Source organism: Helianthus annuus, chromosome 1, assembly GCF_002127325.2.
Source record: "Helianthus annuus cultivar XRQ/B chromosome 1, HanXRQr2.0-SUNRISE, whole genome shotgun sequence".
Taxonomy (NCBI): domain Eukaryota; kingdom Viridiplantae; phylum Streptophyta; class Magnoliopsida; order Asterales; family Asteraceae; genus Helianthus; species Helianthus annuus.
In genome coordinates, this window is record NC_035433.2 from 133,769,998 (window position 1) to 133,795,340 (window position 25,343).

The window sequence follows — 25,343 nt, forward strand, 5'->3', positions numbered from 1 at the left end:
CCGAAGCAATATAGTTGGTTTGGTCTCCGTTCACTTGGTCGGCCCGTTTGGGGTTTCCATAAACCGTTACTAATGGTTTTGGTTTGGGGTATGGTGGTGGTCCAAATCCACCTAATGTAAACCGCACTGAATTAGATCATGTGTAATCATAAATTATTATTATTATTATTATTATTATTATTATTATTATTATTATTAAAACATTATAATATGAATATTAGTGAGATGATTGAAACTTGAAAGTAATATTTTGTAGTTGTAAAATAAATTGATGGTTATATTATATCCTTTCATTTAATAACAAAATATAAAAGTGTTCGATGACCGAAATTTCAAGAAATGGGAACCGCAAAGTGTGGCGAACATAGAAAATACAGGGACTCTAGACCAAGTGTAAACTTTTTTTTTTTTAAAATTTTGTTAATAAGTCACTCGTCGCTATTTCCTTTTTTTACTTTAAACTTTTTAATTGTTATTTAGCAGCTTTTGATAAAGTCGCGTAGTTTTTAATTATATGAGCCTAATAAATTACATAGAAAAAAACTCGCCGAACTGTTAAACTGTCAAACTAATCAGCAGATCAAATTGAAACAAATAAATCGATCGGTTTTATTTCAATGCAGTCAAAAAAAGAATTTTAACGGTTTTAATTACACCAAATCCGCCTTCCGCGGAATTCAAATCATTGACTCAAAGAGGAGCAACACCTTAACTACAATGACTTTGCCAATTGGACCCAACCCTACCTACAATACTGTCAAAGTGAAGTTACGATCTAAAACGAAATTCATTTCAATCTCCTGAGATTAATAAAGAATTTATTCAAATCCATATATAAACGAAGCTTGAAACAAAATGAGGAATATACCACATGAAGGAACTTTAAATATTTAATCCAATGCCAATTTTGAAGTGATAACCGTTAAAACTGTACAAAATCTACACTTAATGAAGTTCTTAATGGTTCAGACATCTTAATGGTTCAGACTGTTTATTTCGCGTGTAGATGTCTGAATGGTTCAGACATTTGCCTCTGAATGGTTAACCATTATATGAGTCTGAATGGTTAAGACCTATAATCTGAATTGGTAAGACATTTACCTCTTAACGGTTAAGCATTATACTGGCTCTTAATAGTTCAAATTTCTTACTGGTTCAGCACTTAATAGTTCAGAAGTTGCCAAACAACCCCTTATTGTTTAAGCTATGATAGTAAAACAATTTTCTTAATCCAATATTATTTTTCATGCAATCTATACAAAATGTTTATTCGGTTCTTATGATTCTATTTAAAATTGTTTTGTAGTACATGTGGCATGTAGTATTGACGACTAGAGGACCGAATTTAAGAATAAAGGGAGTAGGGCTTGGTTTTGGACGTGGGAAGCCTACCCAAGCCACCTAGCCTGCCCGCTATGGGCTTGAGCATGGAGGCAACCCCTTTGGCGTGGGAATAGTCATGGGGGTAGGCTTGGGCTTCGACATGGAGGATGATCATTGGTTGTTGGTTTTGACCTTGTTAAACGGCTATATTTAAAAAAAATATTATTTACAATCTATATAAATCAAACCAACCCAACCCTTTTTCTATCATTCTCTACCATTACACTCTTAATATTTTATAAAAAAAAAACCTTCCATTTTTTATTAAAAAAATTGCAGCCATACAACCACGGTTTTAACCCAAGCAACCCATATGCCTTCACAGGAACCCGAATCCTAGTCCGCCACCAAACTGTCCGCCTCAAATATATTCACCTTCTCCGGAACTAGCGGGTATCGCATCGTATATAGGCGGGTGTCTCTACAAAAATTTTCCATATGACGACTCCTCCATTCCTAACACCGTGCCGAAAACACAAACGGAAAATATTGTTGGTTCTTCGGCACAAAGGATAAAAAGAGAAGTCATAAGAAGAAAACGGTTGAGGAGAAAGCTAAAGTCGCAGTCAAATGAATACAAACAAAATGGACGTGGAATGAAGAAGTGGTTTTAACCAAATGTTAGATAAGCGAATCGGAGAACTCGGTTCTATGTGTGTGTATATATATATTGTTTTTTATTAATTTTTTAATGATAATATATGCTGTTTTTTATTTTGTTTTATTGTTACATAAACTTGTCTAATATTTTTTATATTTTGTAAACAGGAAATAATCGACACAAAAACGAATTTGGGAATGAAATAAACAAACAATTTCATACAACAATGCAACGAGACTACTACCGGGCCAATGATTGTCTCTCGTCGAAGAGAAGTGAAATAAGTAAAGTCGTCAACGCGTTCAACGATTTCTATCGTATTGCCAAGAACACTCCAAGAAGTGGTGAAACGGAGGGCGACTTTATATCGAGCGCGTTTAAAGCTTATCGAGATGAAAAGAAACATGAGTTCAAGTTTATGCATTGTTTGGATGTGGCGAGACACTACAAAATGGACGAGAGTCCCGCAAGCGAGCAAATCGTCAAAAAGGACGAAAACAAGCTCGTCTCAAACTCGTTCGGATGCTCATGATAAGGAGCTTGATCTAAACTTGGATGACAATGATCTAAACTTCGAGGTGGAATTGAGCTCCCACCCGGTAGAGATAAGTCAAAAAAGAGGAAGCAAGAATCATCAACTTCGTGCTCGGCGTCGAGTAAAAGCTGTAAAGGTGCGGCGTATACCGATAAATTAAACGAGCTAAATAGTCATATTGTTGAATTCAATACCATTCAACAAAAAAGGCTTGAAAAGAGGAAAAATATCTGGGAGGGTTTAAAAAAATTAAGTATGAAAGAAATACAAGAGGATATGAAATTCCACGCTATGCCCATCGATCACCTTTCCGGAGGATTTGATGTATTTTTATTTAATTTGATGAACTTTTTTAGTATTATTGTCGTTGTCTTTTTTTTAAATTAATATAAATGTCTTTTTTTATAAATTTAATTTATTTAAAAAAGAAAGTATAAAAATATAATAATGTCACATGTCCACTCATGCCCCAAATTCAAGCTTCTCCACTCGCCTACCTTTTGAGGCTTGAATTGGGAAGCCCACACAAGAAACGTGTCAACTCATGCCTCTAAACCAAGCCTCTCCACTCCTCATAGTCTAATACAAATTTACTATATTTGAGTTACAAAATCAATAGGAGATCAGTTAGAGAAGAGATAATTTAATTGATTCACATAAATTATTTATAAGTTTGTTAATTTTTTTTGTTGTCATGTACTATGTTGGGTTTTTACTACTATGCTGGCCCTGTTATAAATCGTAAATTCTTTCGACCATTCAAAAAAAGTGTGTTAATTTTACCAAAACTACATTTCTTTTTAAAACAATGACAAAGTCGGCAACGTTCTCTTAAACGGTCATACAAAAGCCATGGTTATTAGTTGAAATGTTGAATGATCATTGACGACGGGGGTAGCCCAAAGGCAAATAAAAACACCAATATGCAAAGAGCTTAAAAGGTTGAAAGGTTCATTGGATGAAAAGCTGAATAATGAGTGAATCGAGGAACAGTAACTAGTCATGTCCACCAACTCATCTCACCAACTCACGCTCACCAACTCACAAAGTCAGAGCAGGTCTGTACAGGCACACCCTATTAACCAGGGGTCCAAAGCCTTGAACCCCAAAAGGGGAAACCCTCCATAAGCAAACAGGTTCCACTAGTATAATCCATACCATTTCGAGAGATGTCTTCCACTATAAGAAGACAGCTCGAAGACACTTCCTAGACATTCCGAAAAGCAGAGATTCCTTAATCTCTTGTCATTCAAGAGTTCTTTGTCACCTCCAAATAACTCTTCATCAGATTCATCCCATTTGCTTTCTTTTCTGGATTCGAGCTAGTCTCGAAGAAAGAACTTCAAAGCAAATATCTCAATCATACTAGTGAACCTCCTTCCACGTTTTGCAAACGTGGAGGGACCCCGCGACCTGCGTTAGGCAAAACTGAACCCTTCAGCCCTTTTGCCTAACCAGCTAAGCTACCATCCTTGGTCCCGTGTTTGTTGCATCAACAAGTTGGCGCCCACCGTGGGGCTACGCCGCTGCTTCTCCTCAAAAGAGACCTGGTACGTGTAGCTCCTTTCGTTCAAAATCACCATGTCAGAAAGTGGATCTCCGGGGGAGGTGAACCAGATTCCTAACACCTCTACTCCGGGAAGTGGTCAAGCTCACACAACAATAACAACGCCTTTTTCAACTCCGGGGAGTACACCCGAGTTCCTCACCTTTAACACACCAACCCCATCCAGATCTGGAGCTCCGTCTCCCAACGTTGGTGTGTCTGACACTCCTACACGCGTTGAACTTACCCCCGAGGGGGTCGCTAATAACTTCCTTGAGTTAAGATCACTTCTTAACCAACATGTGAACAGAGAAAGGGAAAAAGGTATAAGGATTCGTCTAGACTATGACGAGCCTGAGCCGACGCTGTCTCCTGGGCCACCTCTACCACCCTTTGTTACAAGAGGTGAAGCTGGTCCCAGCAACCCTTCAAACTTTCATCCTTATTTGTCTACTATGACAAACCCCACTGTTCATCCTGTTCTTTCTTCCCAACCAACCGCTAGTGGTACTCCTCTGGGACACGAGTTAACCCTCGACCAACTCCTACAATCCCCAGTGACTAGTTGTCCCACTTCTCTGAATACCACATGGGAGCAAGCCCTGTCCGTGCTCCCTTTGGCACGAAGTGCTGTTGCCAGCACCCCTCTTGGGGTAAGTTGCTCGGTTGGTCCTGGAAGCCTTCAAGGTTTCAATTTCGTGCCCAATGTGATGTCTCAGATGATGGCCCACTTCCCTTGGCAGCATTTCATCAATCAAGTGCTGGCCACCCAGGGAAACCAAGGCAATAATAACAACGGAGGCACGAGACCTGAAGAGGACTTGGCTAAACCTTACAAGCCAAGCAACCTTTCATGCTTTTCAAGACAGATAGCTGATTATGACTTCCAGTCAAAAATCAAAATGCCTGCCCACATCAAAACATATGATGGGACCGAAGATCCTGAAGATCATCTTCAAATCTTTACTGGTGCTGCTCGAATAGAAAAATGGTCGAATGCTGAATGTTGCCTAATGTTCATGCAAACCCTCATTGGGTCCGCTAGAATTTGGTTCAACGACCTTCCTGCTCAAAGCATTCGAAGCTTTGATGATCTCAGCAGAGGCTTCCTAGCAAACTTCTCCCAACAAAGGAGATACGTTAAGGACGCGACTGTAATCTTTCAAATAAAACAACGAGATGATGAGAGCCTACGAGCATTCATTGAACGGTACAAGAAAGAAGGGTTAACCTACGTGGGGGCTGATGAGAAAATGAGGGTTGCCGGTTTTATGAACGCCATAACCTCTAAGTATCTCACGCGGGATTTCAACAAATCTCTACCCAAAACCTTGGAAGAAGCCCTTGAAAGAGCCGAGGCTCACATCCGAGGAGAAGAAGCTGTTGACATCAAGGAACAAAGGAAAAGGGGTTCTGGCTGGCGAAGTAGCAGTCCAGCTAGAAAAAGAGGCAACTTCAACTCTTACGACAGACGCCCAAAAGGTTCAGACCCTCGAAGGGTTGAAGGGCGTAACCCTTCAAGCAGAGATAAAAACATGAGTTTCACTCCTCTCACCAAAACCCCTCAGGAGATCCTGGCAACGGAAGAGGTCAAGCAAAACTTCAGACCTCCCAGGCCTCTTCCCAAAAGTCGGAAAAACGAGAACTCCACTCAGTTCTGTGAATTCCATGAAGAAAAGGGACATCACACCAATGATTGCTTCCAACTGAAAAAGAGAATTGAAGAGGCCGTCAAGTCGGGAGAACTTGCCCATTTGGTAAAAGGAGTTCGAGACAAGATGGCTGAAAGCAAAGGTAAGGAAGTAAACATGGTGTACTCTGATGACAGGGCCCCTTACAAGAAACAACGCTTGGAAGCTTGGGAGCTTCAGTGTGTCTGCTTCCCCCCAACAGAGAAGGACCCACTACCTGGCCCTCTTGTGGTCGAAGCCCTCGTAGGGACCTTACAAACATGCAAAGCATACATAGACACAGGAGCAGCCACTGAAATCATGTTCGAAAAATTCTTTAACCGATTGAGCAATGAGGAGCGTTCAAGGCTTCAACCCTCCGGAACTTCCATAAAAGGTATCGCTGATATAACCTTGAAACCTTTGGGGCAAATAACTCTTGACGTATGTTTCAGGGAAGGTCTAAAGGAAAGGACTCGATCACTAACCTTCGTGGTTATCAATATCCCTTCCAACTATGATGTGATCATAGGGAGGCCCGGACAGTGTGCATTTTACATGGCTGTATCTATTGGCCATGGTACTGTCAAGTTCCCCACTGAGAGAGGGATTGCAACCCTCCAACCCTCTCAGGAAGCCTACCTGATCGAAGGAGAAAGTCCCGATGACGAGAAAGACAAGCAGGGGATAGTCATCAACCCTAAATACCCCGAACAGCGGATAAGGGTCAACCCCAACCTTTCTCAAGAAACTCTTTCATACCTTGAAAAGCTGCTAAAACACCACAGCGATGTATTCGCCTGGTCCCCCGAAGACATGACCGGGATTCCTCGAAGCATTGCTGAACATGAGCTACGGATACCACCAAACGTCAAGCCAGTGGTGCAGAAGAAAAGAAGCCTGGCACCCGAAAGAAGCCTAGCAGCTTGCCAAGAGGTTGAAAAACTCGTATCAGCTGGCATTCTTCGAGAAGTTAAGTACCAGTCATGGATTGCTAATCCTGTTATGGTTCGAAAACCTGATAACTCTTGGAGAATGTGTATAGATTTCAAAGATCTTAACAAGGCTTGTCCTAAAGATTGTTACCCACTCCCAGAAATTGATCTCAAGGTTGATTCACTCACGGGATACCCGTTCAAATGCTTCCTCGATGCATACAAAGGCTATCATCAGATCCTCATGAAAAAGGAAGACGAAGAAAAAACGGCTTTCCACACCGACAAGGGCATTTTCTGCTACCAAAAAATGCCTTTTGGCCTCAAGAACGCGGGAGCCACTTACCAACGGCTCGTCGATAAAGCCTTCGAAAGCCAAATTGGAAGAAACATGGAAGCATATGTCGATGACCTGGTGATCAAAAGCAAAACGGAATACCAGATGCTTGATGACATCCAAGAAACCTTCAAGAATCTTAGAAAAATCAACATGAAGCTTAACCCCGAAAAATGTTCGTTTGGGTTTGATGAAGGAAAATTCTTGGGCCATATTGTGGGAAAGCAAAGCATCAAGGCCAACCCCAACAAAGTAAAGGCTGTTCTCGAAGCTAAACCGCCAAGAACCAAGAAGGAGGTCGAAAGCTTGAATGGGAAGCTTGCAGCCTTGAAACGTTTTACATCAAAACTGGCTGAAAGATCTCTACCATTCTACAAAACACTCAAGAATTGTTCAGATAAAAATGATTTCAGATGGACCGATGAGGCTGAGGAAGCTTTTAATCAAATGAAGCAGCACCTTGCTTCACTGCCAGATATCGCAGCACCGGAAACCGGGGAGCTCATATCGGTGTACCTCTCAGTAGCCGATGAAGCCATCAGTGCCGTCCTAACCATTGAAAGGGATAAGGCTCAGGTACCCGTCTATTTTTTCAGCAAAACTTTAAAACTGGCTGAAACCAAATATCCTCCCCTTGAAAAATTAGCCCTAGCCTTGGTCCAAACAGCCAGAAGGCTTAGAAGGTACTTCCAAGCACATCCTATACAAGTGGTCACTGACCAACCCATTAAGAACGTGCTTGAAAAACCTGAAAACTCGGGAAGATTGGCAAAATGGGCAGTGGAACTAGGTGAACATAACATCACCTATGTCCCACGAAAAGCAATCAAAGCTCAGGTTTTGGCTGACTTTCTAATAGAAATCCCAAGCCAAAAGACTGAGGAAGTAAACACCACAACCACTGAACCCTCCAACCCTGAAGCCTGGAAACTGTTCACAGACGGGGCTTCAAGCGTTGAAGGGTCAGGAGCTGGTATAATCTTAATCAACCCTGAAGGGCTAGAATTCACATATGCTCTTCGTTTCAACTTTCAGACCACCAATAACGAGGCTGAATACGAAGCACTGATTGCTGGTCTCCGGCTAGCCAAAGAAATGAAAGTCAACAAGCTTGAAGTGTTCACTGATTCACTATTGGTATCAAGCCAAGTCAATGACAGCTATGTTGCCAAAGAGCCCAACATGAGAAGGTACAAAGAAAAATCCAAGGAATTAATGAACACCTTTCAAGCATGCAACATCAAACAAATTCCAAGATCCCAAAACAAAAAAGCAGATGCCTTAAGCAAATTAGCGTCCCTCACATTCGCCCACCTCACAAAAAAGGTGTTGGTTGAAGTGTTGAAGGCTCGCTCAATTGATGAATTGGAAGTACAAGATGTGGTCACCGAGGAAGGTCCAAATTGGATGACTCCCATAAAGAAGTTCCTTCAAAACAATGAACTACCCAACGACCAAATGGAAGCTGAAAGGGTAAAGATCAAAGCAAGACAATATGTGTTGCAAGGAGAAATCCTCTATAAAAAAGGATACCTTGCACCATTACTAAGGTGTGTGGGCCCTGAACAAAGCAAATATTTGATCAAAGAAGTGCACGAAGGAATATGTGGAGCTCATTTTGGAGCTAGATCGGTGGTTGCAAAGCTTATGAATTTGGGATATTTCTGGCCTTCAATGCATCGTGACACCGCTGAGCAACTAAAGAAATGCGATGCCTGCCAAATCCACTCACCGATACCAAAAAGTCCCAAACACGACTTGGTTCCCATAACCTCAGCATGGCCATTCCATAAATGGGGAATGGACATTGTCGGTCCATTCCCTCCAAGCAAAGGGGGAGTAAAATTCCTATTGGTAGCAATCGACTACTTCAGCAAATGGCCAGAGGTTAAACCCCTTGCCAAAATCACAGGAAAACAAGTCATAGACTTCGTTTGGGAGAATATCATATGTCGCTATGGGTTACCAGGGGTAATTGTCACTGACAATGGGAAACAATTCGCCGAGAAACCCTTCAGCCTTTGGTGCAAGGAGTACAGGATCAACCAAATCTTCAGCTCAGTGGCCTACCCGCAATCAAACGGCCAGGTGGAGAGAACCAACAGAAGTATTGTAGAAGGTATCAAGACAAGATTGGGGAGATATGAAAGTAATTGGCTGGAGGAATTGCCTAGCGTTTTATGGGCAATCAGAACGACGGAAAAAACAAGTCACAAAAAGACACCGTATAGCTTGGTATTTGGATCCGAAGCCGTAATCCCAGCTGAAATAGGAGTTGTAACCCAACGAGTTGTCAACATGGATCCCAATGTAAACACACAAGAGACTATGTTGAACTTGCAACTCCTAGAAGAAGCCCGGGATCAAGCAGCAATACAAGAAGCCAAATACAAACAAAGGATGGAGGCCTATTACAACAAAAAGGTCAAGAACGAAAGATTCAAGCCAGGGGACCTAGTCCTCAGAAACAATGAAGCCAGCAAAAAGGAAAACCAAGGGAAACTAGGCCCAAAATGGGAAGGTCCTTACACCATCCTCGAAGCACACAAGGGCGGATCCTATAAGCTGGCAGATTCAGAAGGCAAAAGGCTTCCAAGGCACTGGAACGGAAAAACCCTTAGAAGGTTTTATGTTTAGAAAGTTTGGTTTGTAGCAAAACAAAAACCTTTTGTAAAAGCAAATGTTGCTGGAATGAATGAAGTTACTTTATCAAACTTGTCTTTCTATCCTAAATATCAGGTTGAGAACCTAGCAAAAAACTCCATGGCAAGGGCCATGTAAGGGGATGAGCTCCCAGGCCATATCGCTCAATAGGTTCAAGGGTTGAATGGACCTATATAAGGGGTGAGTTCCTAAATCAATACAACTCCATGAGACTTATCAAAGAAAAATAATAGTGTCTCATAGACAGGTTTGAACAGCCTACACCAATCGTTCCTTAAGTCTAAAAAATGTACCCAATAAACAGACTTACGAAATCAAACAAATCACAACGAAATAAAAGAAAAGGATAGATACTACGTCTTGATGATAAACACTAAGGCAAAGTGACTGCAGCACTGAACCCTTTAAAGTGTAAAAAACATAAAGACAAAGTAAACAAAGGCAAGGCAAGAAAATAAAAATAAACAAGCCCATCAACCAAACATACAAACCAAATCAGACGCTACCCAGCGTTCAACCAACAGATACTTAGCTTGAAAGGTTAAAGGCTCCAACCCGGCAGCAATCATACAAAAAAGCTTGAAGGGTTGAAACCCCACAAAACAAACCAAGCAAGTAAAATAAACAAAAACACCAAACCATCATGTCATAGTCAGAAAGGCCATAAAAGACCTTCATCAGATAGTCAAAGCAAGCCCTAGTGACTTGCAGATAAAACTAGTGTCCAACGGCCATAAAGGCCTAACCAACCATAGGAACCTTAAGGGTTCCCAAAACCTAAACATTGTTTAAAATATTACAAAACATTAAAGTGTTTGCTAAGAAAGCTACGAATAAATGTCAGTTGCCAGAAGGCTTGGAACCTTCACCCTTAGACTTTTTAGCTTTCTTTGTCTTCTTTCCCTTCACACCTTCTTCACCACCAACCGCAGAGGTTTCCAAACCAACATCTTTCGAGGTCTCAGGCAGGCTGGAAAGAGTATCATCACTGTCCCCGGAGTAAGACCTCTTCCTCGACAAAGAGCCCAAAACCTCAGCACAAACCTTCTCATTCAACCCTTCAGGCTTCAATCCCTGTAAAACAGACAAAGGCTTACCAGAGCAAGAGGATACCTCATGAATATAAGGGTAAGTTAGCCTCTCCATCTGCTCAACAGAAGCCTTGAAAACATCAGAAGCCTCGGGGCGATACATGGGTGACTTCTCCAAAGGTTGCCCAGATTCATGAAGTTTATAGCCAGCAGTAAGGCCTTGATGCTTCCCCAGGTTCAGCAGCTTTGTGTAAACATCACCCAGGGCAGAGTTAAATTCCTTAGAATGCAAAAGATAAGTCACAACCTGCTGAAACCCATGCTCGATCAACCACTGATTATCCGCAGTCACCTGACCAACGGAAGCCTTCAACCCCTCCTTTTCTTCACGAAAAGCCTTCTGTTGGACAGACAAGGCCTCTCGATCAGCCTTCAACTTCAGCAAATTAGCTTCAAAGCTCTTCTTCAAGTCACCCATCTCAATAGCATGCATCTTCTTCAAATCCTCAATCTCCTTCTTCCAAGCTGCCTCCTTCTCTGCAAACCCAGCCACTTCCTTCTTCATCGATGCAAGGGAGGATTTCATCTTGTCTTTCTTTTTAGAGAAATCCTCATACTCCCGCATCCTTTGGCGAAAGCGTGTAATCCCTTGGGGAAGCATGGCTGCAAGGTTGCAAGTAGTTAAAACCATGCGAGCTAACATAGTGTCATCATCCATCTCAGCAATAGCTTCACGAACGGAAGGAGGAGCAAGATGACTAAGAGCATCTTCACAAACAGCAGCATCCTTAAAAGTGTCATCATTCTTAACCAACCAAGAAGGCACATAAGTGCCCTCAGGGTTCAACCCTTCAACGTCTCTACTTGACGATTCTTGAACAGGGGTAGCAACACCCTTCTTCCCTCGAACCTTCTTACCACGCACAACTAATTCCTTCTCCTTCTCAACCTCTGCCTCAGCATGATCCTCAGAAACTTCGATGTCATCACTCAAATCCACTGGCTCAGTGGAAGTGGATTGAGGAGTAGCTTTCAGTAAACGACGAGATAACCGGCGAGTTGAAGGCTTGGAAACATTGGACTTGGTAAAACCCTTCACATTTTCAACACTGACATAACCTGAACCCTCATACCTTTGCTCAGAAGTCCTCACAACAACATTTTCACCCGGAACAGTCGGAGCATCCTCAAAAACCACATCGGACGTATCGTCACTCTTGATGAAGTCCAAAGCAGACATAACTGCCAAAAAACAAATAAAGAAAATAAGTCACAAACAAAGTAAGACGAAAAGGCATAGGGGAGAAAATGCATACCAAGGCCATTTCTCATCAACACCGGATCCCGATCAACCTTTGCCCAAATATTACTAACCCCTAAAAGCACTAACAAATGTTCGGGAAAAGGACGAACCCTGGAAGGGCACCCCCGAATGGCTGAAAGAAAGGCATCATTTAATTCAGACTCGGAAGGCTCCGGATCGTTGAGAACAGCATCCGGATGCCTCCACACCATTTTGAAAGGAATGATGGATTCAGAAACCCAGAAAAACGTATTCTTCCATGATCCAAGGGTCGTAACCATGGAGGAAACAAGACAAGTTTCAACCTTTGTGTTCTCAAAAGTAAACCAATCCCCGTTTTTGGCTAACCGGAAGAACCTCCGAAAGAGCAACAACGAAGGATCATAACCTAAAGCACGACACAGCACTTCAAAGTGCAAAACCCTAGCCATTCCTTTCGGGTGCACTTGCCCAAAAGACACTCGATAATACTCAAGCACATTTAGAACAAAAAACGAAAAAGGGTAACGAAGATTAGACCACTCAAAATGCCGACAGTACAGAGCAATAAAACCAGGAATCGGTTTGTCAATGGAAGCATCGCAAGCAGGGGCGGTTGGATTAAACTGTTTATCAATACCATGTTCAAGACAAAACAGGTCAACCTCCTCTTGTGTCAATCGAGAAAATGACCTCGCTAAATCCTTAAGGGCACCCATGATCGGAAAAAAGTAAAAGTGAAAATGGAGAAGAAACTAACCTGAGAAGAGGAAAACTGTGAATGATTGAAGGGAAAATGATGAAGTTTTGTAACCGTAAAAATGAATATAAGAGTAAAGTAAGGGTATTAAAGATAAAAATAAAAATCTCTGCCAATCCGCCGCCTGACACATGTCCAATCAACTGTCAAATCGATTAAATTTCAAAATTCAAAAAAGTAACCGCCTCAAACCCTTCAAGCCTCCAAACAACGAACCCTTGAAGCCTTTACAAGACATGCATAAAAGTCAGAAGTCTTTGAGCATAATACCCCAAAAACCTCTGACTTGGGGGGCTGACGACGGGGGTAGCCCAAAGGCAAATAAAAACACCAATATGCAAAGAGCTTAAAAGGTTGAAAGGTTCATTGGATGAAAAGCTGAATAATGAGTGAATCGAGGAACAGTAACTAGTCATGTCCACCAACTCATCTCACCAACTCACGCTCACCAACTCACAAAGTCAGAGCAGGTCTGTACAGGCACACCCTATTAACCAGGGGTCCAAAGCCTTGAACCCCAAAAGGGGAAACCCTCCATAAGCAAACAGGTTCCACTAGTATAATCCATACCATTTCGAGAGATGTCTTCCACTATAAGAAGACAGCTCGAAGACACTTCCTAGACATTCCGAAAAGCAGAGATTCCTTAATCTCTTGTCATTCAAGAGTTCTTTGTCACCTCCAAATAACTCTTCATCAGATTCATCCCATTTGCTTTCTTTTCTGGATTCGAGCTAGTCTCGAAGAAAGAACTTCAAAGCAAATATCTCAATCATACTAGTGAACCTCCTTCCACGTTTTGCAAACGTGGAGGGACCCCGCGACCTGCGTTAGGCAAAACTGAACCCTTCAGCCCTTTTGCCTAACCAGCTAAGCTACCATCCTTGGTCCCGTGTTTGTTGCATCAACAATCATGTCAGCGTATCTTTTTATATATTCAGAAGATACATATACATTGTACTATATACGTGCAAGATTATAAAATGAAAATAAAAATATTAATAAATAGCAAATGTTAAGTATTAAATAATATGCTTGACATTACAAACGTGCATATATGTTGTTTCAAAAGATATTATTCATTGGAATTTCTACAATAGCTTACGTATATCATTAAAATAATATACTGGACCTCGACACATTAAGCAAAGAAGTTGAGTTTTTTTAACATAAATTATAAATAATATTATTTGCATTAAGCAAGTGGTATTTACTGATTTAAAAGAAATTTATAGAAAGATTGAATGACTCAACGATTTTATCTGTAATCCAATTTGCAATATCAAAGAAAAAGATCGGTTTTGTACAATATATATTTGACGAGGTGTGACCCGCTTCGGTCAACCCGACCCGGTTACAACATTTTATATTTATATAAATGCAAACGTTTATTCTAGAACCTTCCATATCTACATGGAAGGTGCACAACTAAATCTCCAACTTTTCGGGTCGTGTAAATCTCTAATTTATCGGAATACATCCTGGGATAAAGGAAACCCTAATGGAAAACCTATATATAGAGACAAACGTATAAGGTATGATCATCTTGTTCTCATACATCTTCTTCTCCAAAGCTTCTCTCATAAACAAATACTTATTCTCACGCCGGAGGGTGGTTACAGGAATAACCCCATTCCTGTAACGAGTCCTAACGGTGTTTCTGTTTTGCAGCCAAGTGTTCGAGTCACTAATCATTGAAGCCGTTGGTACTGTTCAGGTCAGTGTTTCTTCATTAGCGCCATCCGTGGGACCTATTTAGCGACAAGAACTTCATGACAAGTGAGGAGAACATGGCTGGTCAGACATTGACAAGTAACAATTTGGCACTAGGGACGGGAACCAGCACCGTTCCACAGCCTTCCCCGGCCGTCACGAGGTCGTTAGATCCAGAGTTCGAGGCGGAAGGGCCACCTCCGGGTTTCGACAATATCACCACCGTCTCTTCACAGACCGCGGTTACAAACCCTTTCCTCTATATGCCCTCACAAACACCACCAAGAAGGTTGGAGGGGACGGGCGGCAACACATTCGTTCCGGGAACAACTGTTTTTTCACAGGCTTCACGCCTCTACTCCACTCCCGTTATCACCTCGGCGAGCCCCAGTATCTTAATATCAGAAACCAGTACTCCCCAATACTACCAGCCGTTGGTTTCTAACCCAATGCCGCCGTTATACTCAGCCGCGCTTACGGCGGCGTTATCTACACCACCTCATCAGCCGGTCATCATGCCAACGGGGGTAATGAATGCCCCTGTCACACCCGGAAATCAAATGTATTTCCCGGGGTATTGCTATGCGCCCCCTTTTGGGTATTTACCCTCATACGGGGGAACAGCTTATCCGTTTCAGGGAACAGCGCAAGGAAGCTCTCAATCGCCGTACGCGGCTTACATGCCGCCATGGTGGAACTTTCCGACTCCACAACCAATGTATACCCAAGCGCCAACTGAACCTGTGCACGACAGAGAAAATGCGATCAGACCCCGGATGACCCCTTTGGAAAACTCCTGTCTGGGGACAGGACCTGCCCCGGGCGTAAATGTTCCACCGGCACAACCCGTGAATGTGGAGGAAGACGAATTAACCAGGCCGTACAAGCCGGTAGACGCGACATTCCGATCCAAATTCACTCGTAGGATCGCCGAAGCTCGTATCAAAGAAAAACCAAAAATGCCCCAAACGGTCGGTAAGTACGATGGCCTCACTGACCCGGACGACCATCTCAATTTATTTAAGAGCGCGGGGGAAGTGGCCTGCTGGCCCATGCCCTTATGGTGTAAAATGTTCGTACAAACCCTAGTGGGAGCGGCACGAGTATGGTGGGACAGCTTACCCACGGGCGAGATAGACAGTTTTGAAGATTTGGAGTCAAAGTTTATCCTACAGTTCAGTCAGCAGCGCCGACACACGAAGGATAGGAACGAACTCCTTCATATTCGTCGTCGAGACAATGAGACGGTAGAAAACTTTATCATCAGGTTCAACAAAGAAAGCCTGGCGATACCAGGCGTCACCAACGATCTGGCATGCGGAGCGTTCCTCCAAGGGGTTAACGATGACGAACTACTAAGAACACTGCATGGAAGGGACGGGGTACCCCCGACCATAGATGAGATACTGCGAATAGCCAAAGTATATGTGATACAAGAAAAAGCGGTAGCGGCCAGCCACGCGGCCAATAGAAAGAAAGAAGCCCTGAAAAATCAGGAGGAAAAAGATCACCAGGGGTCAAAAAGCAAGCACAGGGGAGACCGATATCAGAGAAACGACAAGGACTCGCGGTATGACAGACACCGAAGCTCCTATTCAAGGAATGAGACGTCAAAACCTCGGTCTGAATATCCCAATTTAAGCAAAACTCCGGCAGAAATTCTTGCCTCAGAAAACCTCAGGCTCAACCCACCAAAACCACTAAAAGACAACCCGAACAAAGATACGAGTAAGTACTGCGAGTATCACAAGGGGAGCGGGCACGATACCAACGACTGTTTCCAGCTTAAGAAACAGATCGAATATTTCGTGAAGTCGGGAAAATTGGCACACGTAGTGCGAGATATCAAACAAGGCCCGCCCGTGGTCAAGGAAGAGAACGACAAGGCGGCAGGCAAAAGGCCGCGTGAGTTGAACATGGTTCGTGCCGACATAGGAAGGGGGGCGAAGCGGAGTTTCTCCACGCTCGAGCCTTGGATGTTGGCAACAATGACTATAGAACCGCGAATGGAAGACTTGCATCTCACCACAGGCGCCCTGATCATCTCCGCGGCGGTAGGAGACTACCGCATGAGGCGGATCCTAGTCGACACCGGAAGCTCAGAGGATATCATCTACGAACATTGCTTTAACAGAATGCAACCAGAAGATAAGAAGCTGCTTGAATCAGTACACGCCCCTATCAAAGGTTTCACAGGAGAGAAGGTCGATCCTATCGGTCAAATCACTTTCCCGGTAACTTTCGGGCAATCACCCAAAGAAAGAACCATACTACTAACCTTCCTTGTGGTCCGCGCTGAGTTATACCACAATGTGATTATCGGAAGGTTCACTCTGGGAAAGTTAGACGCCATAGTCTCCACGGCGAGAGGTTTTATGAAGTTCCCAACACCGCAAGGTATCGCTACCGTATTTCGCGATAGAATCGGAGAAGTATTGGACACCAAACGATGTCGCCAAGGGCCCACGGGGGCCACGGGACCAGAAAGGTGGGTATTGAGCACGCGCCACCCGGACCAAATGGTCACAATTGGGGACACTCTGTCCCCAGAAGTGAAGAGCGATTTGAAGCAATTGTTAAAAGAAATGCAGACATCTTCGCTTTCGAGCACTCCGATATGACGGGAGTCCCCCGCGATAAAGCGGAACATAAGCTCGCCACACTCCCAGGCGTTAAGCCAGTCGCTCAGGGTAAACGCAGCATGGCCCCGGACCGCCGGGCGGCGGTCGTTAAGGAAGTACGCAAGTTAGTGGAAGCTGGAATTCTCAGGGAAACGCAGTACCATACTTGGGTGTCCAACCCGGTCATGGTAAAGAAACCAGATGGCACATGGCGAATGTGCATCGATTTTAAAGACCTAAACAAGGCATGTCCAAAAGACGCGTACCCGTTGCCCGAGATTGATTTAAAGGTCGATTCCCTGGTACCCTATCGATTCAAGTGTTTCCTAGACGCGTATAAAGGGTACCACCAAATCAAAATGTCCAAAGAAGACGAAGAGAAAACGGCGTTCCACACTGACGTTGGCATCTTCTGTTACACCAAAATGCCTTTCGGGCTACGAAACGCAGGGGCTACCTAACAGAGGCTCATGGACAAGGTGTTCGAAACACAGATCGGGCGAAATTTGGAAGTCTATGTAGACGACCTCGTAATCAAAAGCAGCGAAGAAAAACAAATGTTGGCAGATATAGAGGAAACTTTCCAGCGACTCAGAGAGTACAACATAAAGTTAAATCCAAAGAAATGTTCGTTTGGGGTGGAAGAGGGGAAGTTCCTGGGGGTAGTAGTCACCCGAGACGGTTTTAAAGCTAACCCGGAAAAAGTATCCGCCATATCGCGAATGCCTTCTCCCCGAACGCTGAAGGAAGCTCAAGCTCTAAATGGACGACTGGTAGCAATCAACAGGTTCTTAGCAAGGCATGCTGAAAAGTCATTGCCATTCATAAAAACGCTAAAAGATTGCCTCGATAAGAAGAATTTCAAATGGACCAGCGGAGCGGAACAGGCTCTGCAGGAAATGAAGCGTTTTATAGAAAGGTTACCCACGTTGACCGCGCCTAGACCCGGTGAAATGCTAAAAATGTATTTAGCGGCAGCTCACACGGCGGTGAGCGCCGTGCTCATGGTTGAACGAGAAGGGAAACAAACACCAATATACTACATAAGCCGGGTGTTAGCGGGGCCTGAAACGCGCTACCCTACACTGGAAAAGCTAGTTTTAGCATTAGTGCACGCCACGAGGCGATTAAGAATATATTTTCAGGCACACCGTGTACAAATCTTAACCAACTATCCGCTACAGCAGGTCTTGCACAAACCAGAGGTCTCGGGCAGGTTGGCTAAATGGGCCATCGAGCTAGGGGCCCTAGATATCGAATATCAGAAGCGAACGGCGGTTAAGGGGCAAGTGATTGCTGATTTCTTAGCCGAAATACCAGAAGGAGAGGTCGTTACGGACCCGGTCATCCAAGATATACCAGAGTCCAGCACTGCGAGGCAGACTTGGAAGTTATACACGGATGGATCATCTAGTGGAAAGGGGTCCGGTGCAGGCCTAATGCTGATAAGTCCAGATCAAGTCAGGCTAATGTACGCCTTACGTTTTGACTTCGAGTGCTCTAATAACGAAGCGGAATACGAGGCATTATTGGCAGGGTTACGGATGGCAAAATCCATGGGGGCAGCCAGGGTATACGCATACGTCGACTCGCTGCTGGTCAACAATCAGGTCAACGAAACGTACGAAGCCAAAGACGAGGCGATGGCAAAATACCTGGCAAAAACTAAAGAACTAATGGATTCCTTCGACAAGGTCACACTCAACCATGTGCATAGAGGGAAGAATCAAATAGCAGACGCCATAAGCAAACTCGCTACCTCAGGCATGGAAAAGGAAGTCAAAGTCGAAACGTTGCAGACACCTTCAATAGAACCGCGGAGTGTTTCCGCTGTCACAACAGAAGAACCTTGCTGGTATACTCCGATTCTACGCTTTCTCGTAACAGGTGAATTACCTCCTGCCAAGGGCGAGGCGCAAAAGATACAAACGAAAGCGCTGCAATATGAAGTCAACGATGGTATCCTATACCGAAAATCTTACTTAGGTCCGTTGCTGCGATGCGTTTCCCCAATAGAGGCAAAGTACCTCATCGGAGAGATTCACGCGGGTATATGCGGCATACACGCCGGACCTAGAGCAGTGGTGGCCAAAATCCATAACGCAGGATATTACTGGCCCGGGATGCATGAGGACGCTGTAACGGAACTGCGAAAATGCCGCAGTTGCCAAAAGTTTGCTCCTCAGACGATACGGCCCAAAAACAGCCTGGTACCGGTAACAGCAGCGTGGCCTTTCCAGAAATGGGCTGTGGATATCGTAGGACCTTTCCCGCCGGCCCCCGGAAAGTTGAAGTACCTAATTGTGGCGGTCGATTACTTCACCAAATGGGTGGAGGCAAAACCTTTGGCTAAGATAACGGCGGAAAACGCCAAAAAATTCCTCTGGGAGCACATCGTGTGCAGGTTCGGGTTACCGCTCTACCTGGTAAGCGACAATGGGACACAGTTCACAGATAGAATTTTCCAGGAATAGTGCACTGACCTCCACATCCAGCAGATTTTCACGTCGGTTGCACACCCACAGGGTAACGGACAGGTGGAGCGGGCGAATAGGAGTTTACTAGAAGGAATCAAAAAGCGACTGGGGCACGAGAGAAGCTCTGGGTGGAAGAATTGCCACATGTACTTTGGGCGCATAGAACAATGCCCAAAACTAGCAACAACGAAACCCCATTCAGCCTCACCTACGGAATGAAGGCAATGATACCCGCTGAAGCAGGGTTACCATCATTACGCCGTCTAAGCATAGGGAATAACAACGACCAATCGCTGAGAGAAGGTTTAGATCTGTTGGAAGAAAGGCGTGAGGCGGCCGCCATCAGCGAAGCACGATACAAGAAAACGTTGGGAAAAATATTACAACAAACGGGTGGCTAAACTAAGTTTCAAGGTGGGCGATTACGTAATGCGTGACAACGAAGCAAGTCGGATGGAACCTTCGGGAAAGCTGGGTCCCAACTTGGAAGGCCCTTACGTCATTCAAGAAGACCTGGGTAAAGGGGCCTATCGCCTATCCCGACTAGATGGCACGCCAGTCCCGCGCAGTTGGAACATCGCCCAGTTGAAGAAATGCTACCTGTAAAACCTTGCTCCTAACAGCAAGAGTTAACTATCTTCTCCAATTGACATTTGTAACCCGTGTCGGGATTTTTTCTGCTTTTCTTTTATTACTTCATGCAAGTTTAATAAAGATTTAAGTTTATTTGTTACAAAAGTTACCATCGCACGATGAATGCATCAAACGGTAAAAACACAAACAAAACCCTTAAAGACGAAATATTTTTCATTTATATAAGTCATAGGGCTAACGATAACAAGCGCTTACGGCGGGTATCTTGGTAATAGATACATACACCGCCTCAAAACAGATAGGCATCATCACATGCACATGACCTATCTCAAAAAACAAAAAACCAAGTACTTGTCCCTGTTTCTAAAAACCAAACATAAGGGAACCAAAATACAGAACATGTTCACAACACCTACTGAGGAAGGCTGGGTGCCATTACCACTGCAGGGGTATGCACCACCACCTCATCACCATCATCATCATCATGCACAACCACAACGGGATGGCCGGCCAAATGGTTAGTTGAGCCATCAACCATTGGGGCCACCATACTTGAGCTATCCATCTGCTGCCTCCTCCTCCGACCACCAGAATGGCGCTGGTACGTTAGACGGTATCGCTGTTCAGGGTACACCGTAATTAGACCAGACAGCACATCAGCTGATAGCTTTACTCCGGGATCCACTGGTCGAGGATCCTCAATAACAATGCTCTGACATGCTCGGTTGGCACGAACCGGAGCAGCATTGGGAATGGGTCTTCTCCCCCTAAGCATCGATTTTGTCACCGGGTGTTGCAGCATTAGCAGGCCATCGGCAGCGTCAAGAACCCGGAAGATCTCGGAGAGGCTTTGTCTATATCGTTTTCTTTCCATCATAAACACACAACCAAAAAAGGAAACGAAAGGTGAATTTATAGCAGTAGTTAAAAAGTTTTGACAGTGGTGACGTCGGATGTATTAATGAAAAACAATCATCACAAGTCACAGAGCCATATTTTACAAGTCGGCGGTGTCAGAAATCATGACATTTGCATTAATTTAGCTGTCAAATCAAAACAGAAATGGGCACTAAACCCAATTCAAACAGTATCATTAACAAGGAAATAAGAGTACATAACAAGCAACAAAAAGAAAAACGGAGCAGTCATTCTTCTTCAGATTCATCCACGGGGTCCAGCATTAGGCGTAGCGATTCTATTCCATCCTCATTGACTTTATCCATTAAATCGCCATAGCAAGGCAGCGGCTCGGTATACGCCGCCTCAAGGGCGCTCACCATATCTGTCTGCAACTTGCCCTTGATAGCTTGAAAATCAGGCGGCACTCTCTCCAGCTGCTGACAATCCATGTAGCCCTTATACACACCATCATGATGCCCGGATTGGTACGCAGCTGCGGAGAGACGGTCAATCAGGCTAGTAAAGTGGGACGATTCACGCAGATACTCAAACGCCCCCACAAGCCCATTAGTTATCAACCAATTCCTATCTCCCCGCATAGCCGCTAGCTGGTTGGTCAAATCATCGATTTCTGCATTGGAATGTGCCAGAGCGTTTTCCACCTCTTTTAACTTAGAGGACGACGATACAATAAGTTTGTTGTTTTCAGTGACAAGTGAGTCACAATGGTCCTGCAACTCCTTGACTTTGCCTTCACGCTCCTCCAGCTCTCCTTGCATCAGCCGGAGCTTGGTTTGGGAAGCTTCTACTTCAGTTGTCAAACTTTGGTACCGCTCCTGAACCTGAGACACAAAATCAGTGTCAACACGAAATTTTTCCAATTGAGCTGATAACTCGAGTCTCACCTTCTGAGCCTCCGCTATAGCTTTACGTTCCAACTCCTCCTGTACATTCTTAGCCTGAGCCAAAACCCGATCTTTTTCCGCCATATCGCGGGCCCATAAGATCCGTTCCTCAGCAAGATGGTTAGTCACCCTCTGCAAATCTTCCTCAGCCTTGTTTTTCTCCGACAAGAATCTGGCCTCCCTTAACCCCACAGTTTGAAGTTGACTTTCTAGGCGATGCTTTTCGTCCCTCAGTTCTTGAATAGTCGCTCGGGCCTGATGAAGTTGGGTGTTATCATGCATCCACCGGCGATGGATCTCTACCAACCTTCGTGGTAGGTTCACAGAATCAGATATTGAGGAATTCATCAAATCTTCATTGTTTAAACCCTCAACGTACGCCGCTTCGGCAGGAGGATACGCCCGCTCGACCCAGTGTTGAACCACAGGGGGGAAGATCAGTCTTGATGATTCAGCGATTTTCCATTGAGGATGGTAGCGCCTATCTTGAGCATGGGGATCCCAACGAACAGTTGGTATAAATAGGTCGTCAATTAGACGGACACCGTCGTCAGCGATACCGCTGCTTGATCCCCGAGTTTCGCCACCACCCACGCTAGTCACCTCCTGCGCTGCCGACACGGTAGCGGCATCTTTATCCAGATCAGCAAAAATGCCCCTGGGCGAGTCAATCACAGGTGTATCAAGACCGTCTGTCCGTAGTGAAGATAGCGGATCAACAGTTACAGCTACTGATAATGTAGGAATAGGGAGGGGCATGACACAGCTCACAGCGGCAGTAACGGAGGCCAAGGACTTCGGGGCCGTGGACATACTAACACTAGTTCCAGGGCACGACAACCCCACAGTGGGCACAAGGGTTGGTATCGCAACTCCAGCTGACACTCCCACAGAGGTACCTGTAGAATAAACATAGTAGGATGTTAGCAACGTGAACGCTAGTACGCTATAATGGTAGTTAGCAATAGATACCTGGTGAGAAAGCACAAGCAGCCTGTACCGCTTCAAAGGCGCTTAGAGTAGGCGCGACAAAGGTTTTTCTTTTCTTCGAGGCACGACTTGGACTGGTCAGGTCGGCGACCAAGGGAACATCACGCCCCACACTGGACGTTTCCTCCATTACGGGCACACTCCCATGAATTGCTGTGTGTTTCTTCCCGGTCAGCTTTATTCGGGCAGGTTTTTTCTCCGACATTGACACGGCGGTAATCGCCGCACTTGGCAACGGAGTAATGTACGCCGTGGGGTCCGCCGGAATAGCGGGCAGAAGAAACTGCTCAAGATGCACCTTTAGCACATCCGGTTCCCCTTCGTCCAACACGCGGTCGGCAGGCTTCAACGCGAGGTGCCGCGGTGGATAAATAAAGTCGAACATACCCCACTCCCCTGCGTGACATATGAGGATAATAAAAAACAACAACAAAATAATAAACACTGCAAAACTAGCAAGGCATGATGATGTAAACATACCTGCATCGTCTCTTTGAAATGAGGGATAACGCTTAATATCAGGCCACAATAAACTCATGCCGGCCATCACCAACGCACCTTCTGGGATAATTGTGCACTCAAAGGGGCGGCCACATAGCTTCACATAAAGGGCATTTGATGTGTACGAATCCTCAGGAGGAGCATCTTCTCTCACTTTATCCTTTGGCCCTTTCTCTCTCCAGTGCATCTCCCCAGGGATAACAGCGGCATCAAGATAGAAGAATTTTTTCTTCCAATCTTTGTCCCTCGAGCTGGTGGGAATATCCCTTAAGCACGACGCGTCCGTATCTCTCCGATCGAAAGTAAAGAAAGGGGATTTCCACACAAGCACAAAGAAAGCCCTAAAAACAACCAATTCTGGGATATGGCCCAGCGCTATACAAGCATACTCAAATTGCCGAAGTCTCACTAAGCCAAGGGGATGTATTTGAGAGATGTGGATACGGTAAAAATCGAGAACTGATTTCAAGAATTTGGTGATGGGTAGCCGGAAATTGCAAAATTTGAAAAAATCACTGAACAACGTGATTTTACCTCCCTTCAAGGGAAAGGCAGTGTCGGTTTTCGACGGCAAAACAGGGTTCCATTCGGCCCTAATGCCGTAATCATGAACAAGGTTATTGAAGGATGTTACGCCCCACTTACAAAACAGTATGTCGGTAGGGGCGGTAGCGGTGGAAGACGATTCATTCGTTTTCAAAGCCATTGAGTAGAAAGAATAATGAAGGAGTAATTTGGGGGAAGGGATTTGAGCTCCTACATAAGGAGTCGTTATTTATACGCAAAGGCAACTTTTCAAATTCAAAAAGATGTACGAACGGACACACGTGTCCACGCGGGGTACAAAACAGCTGTCACCAATATGATGACCCAACTGTCACATCCTGTATTCTCGCCGTCATTTCCCAAAGCCGTTGTAACAATCATCATAGGCTAACTTTTTCTTTTTTCTCTTAGTCCGACCTAATGGATTTTTTCCATGAGCTCGGACTGGGGGGACATGACGAGGTGTGACCCGCTTCGGTCAACCCGACCCGGTTACAACCTTTTATATTTATATAAATGCAAACGTTTATTCTAGAACCTTCCATATCTACATGGAAGGTGCACAACTAAATCTCCAACTTTTCGGGAAGATCGTGTAAATCTCTAATTTATCGGAATACATCCTGGGATAAAGGAAACCCTAATGGAAAACCTATATATAGAGACAAACGTATAAGGTATGATCATCTTGTTCTCATACATCTTCTTCTCCAAAGCTTCTCTCATAAACAAATACTTATTCTCACGCCGGAGGGTGGTTACAGGAATAACCCCATTCCTGTAACGAGTCCTAACGGTGTTTCTGTTTTGCAGCCAAGTGTTCGAGTCACTAATCATTGAAGCCGTTGGTACTGTTCAGGTCAGTGTTTCTTCAATATTTAACTAGTTTATGCCCCGTCCGTGTTGCGGGGTAGTAAGCAGAATATTTCTCGATTTCATAACATTAACGTGTGTTTTTTGGTTACCTGTACATACTACTCGTAACACAATCATAATAAAAAAATAGATATAAATAAAAATACCCGTATCAAAGAATTTTTGTTTTAATAAAATTTAGGAATTATAAAGTAACTTTATTAAAACTCAAAAGTACTAGCGGTTGTCCGCCAATAACGGTCACTATTCTCCCGAGTCGATTCGTTATGGTAGCAAAGGGAAAGAGATAAAAGATGAAATATTAAAAGGAATAAAAGTAAGAGGAATAAACACGTACACAACCAAAAGTTAAAGCAGAGGGATTAAACACGCATATAACCAAAGTTAACCAATAAAAAGAAAGTTTTCTTTTCTAAAAACAAAGGGGCTAAACACGTATATTAACGAAGTTGAAGGTTTAAAAGTAAAATAAAAAA

General features: G+C 44.1%; 1 protein-coding gene across 1 annotated transcript; it reads left to right on the top strand.

The window, feature by feature from the left end:
• The first annotated feature begins 17,548 nt into the window (after window positions 1–17,548).
• On the top strand, window positions 17,549–19,552 carry LOC110931955. The gene has a single exon (XM_022175325.2). The coding sequence runs from the start codon at window positions 17,549–17,551 to the stop codon at window positions 19,550–19,552; it is 2,004 nt and encodes a 667-aa protein (XP_022031017.2).
• The last annotated feature ends 5,791 nt before the right edge of the window (window positions 19,553–25,343 follow it).

Coding starts and splice junctions, on each gene's coding strand:
- LOC110931955 (XM_022175325.2), top strand. CDS start 17,549: ATGGACAAGGTGTTCGAAACACAGATCGGGCGAAATTTGGAAGTCTAT.